The sequence below is a fragment of the Stylophora pistillata genome, chromosome 2, assembly GCF_964205215.1.
Source record: "Stylophora pistillata chromosome 2, jaStyPist1.2, whole genome shotgun sequence".
In the NCBI taxonomy this organism is placed as follows: Eukaryota; Metazoa; Cnidaria; class Anthozoa; order Scleractinia; family Pocilloporidae; genus Stylophora; species Stylophora pistillata.
Genome location: NC_142520.1, coordinates 14317201 through 14322200, shown reverse-complemented (window position 1 = coordinate 14322200; position 5000 = coordinate 14317201). Strand labels below are relative to the sequence as shown.

The following is a 5000-nucleotide window of genomic DNA, read 5'->3' as shown; positions in this document are numbered from 1 at the left end:
CTGTATAAGGTATATATATATATATAAGGTATATATATATAAGGTATATATATATATATATATATATATATATATATATAGACAGGTATATATATATATATATGGCAACGTGTCTGCACTTGGTCCCACAAGTGTAGCGCCCAGGCAATGGTTTATTCCAGAGCTTGGCCCAGTGTCTGCACTGCACTGATGAGACCCACATAGGTCGAAACAGTGTGCACTGTCTGCAGTTATATATATATATATATATATATATATATATATATATACATATATATATATATATATAATGTGTGGTAGTCGGAAAAAAAACAACTACATATACATCCCTCCAGACCTGTTTCGTGGTTTCCCACTCATCAGGGGATTTTAATGGCAGAATAATGCGATACCATCGTTTATAATTAACAATTATTCGCCGAAGGCGAGGTGAATATCATCGAATAATCCCCGAGACGAAGTCGAGGGGATTATTCGACAATATTCACCGAGTCTGAGGCGAATAATTGTTTTAGAATAATTTCAGAGCTGAACAACAGAGAAATTTCTAAAATCATAACATTTTAGTAACATTTATTATCATTTTAGTTTAACATTTACATAAATCCCGCGGAGCGGTTTATATAGCGTCATATAAGGAACCGCTCCACCAGTCAGATTGCTGGAAACTCTTTGTTCAGCTCTGAAATTATACTGAAGTGTAATATATAAACGATCGTATCGCATTATTCTGCCATTAAAATCCCCTGATGAGTGGGCAACCACGAAACAGGTCTGTAGGGACGTATATGTAATTGTTTTATTTCCGATTACCACACATTATACCCGCTGTACTATTTTTATCGAGCACTGTTTCACGGACACCAAGTTTAATCCCTCTATGTATAGGAAAAATATTGTAGTACACGAGGACGGACAACTTCGAGCTAAGAAAGACATATACTCAAATAAAAAGTCTAAGAAAGATTAATAAAATACGTTTCGGTCCGAGACCTTCATCAGCTGTATTACAACTAGGGATAATTTAGAGAAAAGAACCTAAAAGAAACTAACTATTAAACATTTAATCTATTTGTTAAATTAGTTACTAAATCAGCTATATACAGGAGAATTTTAATAGTAGTATTAGTTACTGGACACAGCGCTAGAGCTTCCGGAACAATTAAGAAAACATTGATTGATCAATTGTTTCTATTCGAGAACAGTAAGCACATTTATCAGAATCAATATAGCCCCAATGTTTTAGCCTTGGAGAATCGCGGACTCAAATGGCCCGAAGGACAATTGACCATAACACATTCTTATAGTTTTCATAAAAGTAATCTCGAACCAACTTCCAAAGATTGTCAAGTTTGAAATCAACAGGAAGAAAGGGGGACCAAAAATGGTGAAGAATCATGGAAGCAGAATTCTCTATTAGTAGGGCCTGATAGCATTTCTTAGAGGTGAAATCAAATTCTCGCCACTCTTTGCAGGATACAATCCCGCGAAGAGTGGTAAGCGCCCAAAAAACATTTCTCGTAATATGGTGTGGAATCAAGCGAACTCGGAGTGGAATTGTCACGAAGAGAATGCCACTCCGGCCGAAAAGAAGCAAGCCTAAACCCTAGTAAGTATTTAGTTAGATAAAAGGACTTTGATTCAGGGTTAGAAAGATTAGATACTAGAGAAGCTAACTTTAGGGAGTCACCTTTGATTTGGAAGTTGAAAATTCCGAGGCCACCTTTGTTGAAAGGCTGGTGACAAGTCATTCGACTTACTGTCTCAATTCGAGAGCCCCAAACAAAAGGCCCAAAGTAACAAATTTACTTTTGAAATAACCCATTGAGGGACACACAGGACGGAAGACATGTAGAAAAGTTTGTTAATTCCTAAGACGTTGACCATAAGGGATTTGCCGACGAAGGAAAGGGAACGAGATTTGCAGAGATTGTTTTTCCAACTTCTCAATTTTCGGTTGCCAATTATCCACTTCAGTATCATTGCCGAAAACAACACCTAAGATTTTCATTTTGGTTAGCCGCCTGAGGCCATATGGTTGGTCGCTCAGTGTACGCCATGCGCCCAACCACATGGTTTCCGTTTTGGCAACATTTAGTCGCGCTCCAGAACCGCGTTCAAAAATACTAATGGTATCAAAGAGAGATGCCAACGAACGAGTGGATTTAACAATGCAGGTCGTATCATCAGCATATATCCCAACTTTATATCTTATTCCGCGTGCACCGGGTAAGAGAAAGCCTTCTATGGCGGGATTGTTCCGGACTTTGCAAGCAAGAGTTTCAAGACATAAAATATACAAGGGGGATTAGGATTCCCCCTGTCTCACACCGCGAGACAAAGATATTGCCTCAGTTAACCGTTCATTAACGATGATTTGCATGCTAGCACCATTATATAGTGTGCTAACTCAGTGGCAGAAAGATGAACGAAAACCAAAACGGTTTAAGAGATTCAATAAAAAGGTGGGATTAACTCGATCAAAGGCTTTTTCTTGATTGAAGCTGAGTAGAATGCCAGTTTCATTAGTTCGCTCAATATGGTCTAAAATATCCCGAGTAGGTATAAGTTTGACGTAATTTTCCAACTGGGAACAGAGCAGGTTTGAGTTATCTTCTTAGCAAAGGAACCAAGTATGACTAAGAAAGAACCAGAAAGTTCTCCTTTACGCATGGCCAGTGAATTCTGAGCTTCTCGATTTGTCTCTTGATGACTGGTCAGATGTCGATCTTGAATAGTTAAAATGTGTAACAGAGTATTCGACCTGACGCCTCGCCAGCCGAACCGACTCACTATACCTTTCAGCCAGGGTTGAAGAATTTCTCGAAGTACATTCGATTGTGCACTATTTTTCTACATAACCGTTGCCTGTGCAAGAGGAGCTGAAGGGAATATCTTGAACTGAAAGAAAATATTTATTAACAGTAGCACACCCAGTAGTTTTTATGCAGAATTTCAAAGCAGCTCGTAAGGTATTTTAAATATTGGGGGTAAACTTGACCTGCCTGAGTTAAGTTCATGTAAGTTATTTCACATTGAGATCTCTGTATTTGAAAAATGTATCTGATGTGATAAAGTAACTGATGTGATCAAGTTAGGCCTACAAAAAACTGTAGAAAAAATTGGTTGCGATAACAATTATGGCTTGTGCTGAAAGAAGTCTTTACGACTTTCTGGTTGTAAAATGTTTCGAAACAGATTTTCTTGGACTTTTAACAGAAGTGTGGACTTTAGAATGACAGGTTTTATGAATTCATTGTATTCGGCATTCAGGGAGGGGAGTTGGATAGTGTTTCCCCAACCTCTGTCCACGCACGTTTCATGGAGATTAGGATTAAACCCAAACGACAATCTGCGTCATAATACGGGTCCGGTCAGTGAGTGGTGTTAAAATGTTCTTTAGTTTCGCGGATAAATTCCGAAGTATATTTGTCTATCTCCCCCACTCCCTTGCTCCCCTTTCACCACAATCTTCTTGGCATCTTTATGAATTCAAGCCGATAATGAGTGTGATGTAATTATAGCTAGCCAATCATGTTCGGATAACTTGAAATTGACATTGGGTTTGAACTCTGTTAGTTTTGAACTTGTTCATATCTCAAATTTTGTTTGTTGTTTTAAGTTTAAGACTTTTTGAAGGGTTTATGTACAGAAAAATACTTTCTTTCATTGGTTGCATTCATTACATGTTAATTTATTGGGTTTGACTTTAACATCTTTATCGGAAAAGGATATTGTTCAATTGGCCTGCTCGCTATCGGAAACAATAATTTTGTTGTTGCTTTACACTAAGAGCCTGAAAACACGTGATAAGGAACCGGAAACTCGTGATTATGAGGGTTGTTTGTTGGAGAAAATAAGTGTTACATGTTCATCTCGTTAGTTGACCAGTGGGTGTAAATGTGGTGTTTGTTAGTTTAGAATAAAAAAAAGAAAAAAGCTGATTCAAAAGGAAACGTGCGTTGGTGCGCTTTCGACACTTGCCTTAACTGACTCATTTCGTAGACGTGGGTCTCAATGGTATGATGGCTCTTACGACTAACAGGTATAAAATTTTGGCTGCTCTCTATATATTTTTTTAATTTCTCTCAGTTCCGATTATAAGGAAAAGTTTAAAAGGCAAACATTCTTACGACTAGGCGTTGAAATCTGTCCAATTTCTACGCCTAACAGCTAGTTTATTTTTCCTTCTACGGCTAACGGTTGACCCCATAAATATTTCCAATTCACATATTGCATACGGAATTGATGCTCTCAGATGTATGATAATGATCATAAATTGGTAAACTTTCCAGAAGGGAAATCGAAAGAAACCAAACATTTTTTATAACCTGGGAAGTGCAGAGAAAGCCTGGGTCGGGAATAAAGTTGGAAGCTCTGTAACCTGTAAGTTGTCAACCATCTTCAGTAAAAATCTATTTTTGAGTGAAAAAAGGGAGTTAGAATTTGACGTACATCTTTTATTTTCAGATATACGAATGATTACATCTGCAATATCAAAAGGTTAAACAAAAAAGGAAAGAGACCGAAAAGTGACAGATTCTCGCGTGATGTGAGGACGTTTCTAAAAGAAGGACTGAGAAAAAGAAAAGGCCGAAGAAGGTATGGGAACAAGGAATGGTGAACAAGGAATGGTCAGCAAGGAATGGTCCACAAGGAATAAACCCCTTGCACATGACGTCACTGGCGATTTAGGATCACGTGACAATTTCCATATGGAGGACAACCTAGCGTGATAGATCTAAAGAAATATACGCAGAGACGTCAATCATGGTCAACTTTTGTGCCGTATTTGGCTGTTCTAACCGTTCAAATCGTAACAAAGACAAGCGTTTCTTTAGAATACCTACTGTCAAAAGTAATGTCGGAGATAATTTAAAATTGCTTCAAAAACAACGCCAAAGCGAGTGGGTAAAGAGGATCAAACGTGAAGACCTGACTCCAGACAAGTATTCGAACGCTCGTGTTTGTAGTGATCACTTCGTACCAGGTAAAACGCT

The 5000-nt window shown here is 38.0% G+C and overlaps 1 protein-coding gene and 1 long non-coding RNA gene across 2 annotated transcripts in view; one reads left to right on the top strand and one right to left on the bottom strand.

The window, feature by feature from the left end:
* Positions 1 to 5000, bottom strand: part of LOC148737260 (uncharacterized) — a 90870-nt gene that overhangs the window by 46189 nt on the left and 39681 nt on the right. The gene's annotated exons all lie outside the window — the stretch shown is intronic.
* Positions 4724 to 5000, top strand: part of LOC148737262 (uncharacterized) — a 1951-nt gene continuing 1674 nt past the window's right edge. The window contains exon 1 of the mRNA XM_088751377.1: positions 4724 to 4990. Coding sequence (XP_088607503.1) covers positions 4771 to 4990 — 220 coding nt within the window. The 5' untranslated portion in view covers positions 4724 to 4770. The remainder of the gene's footprint in view (positions 4991 to 5000) is intronic.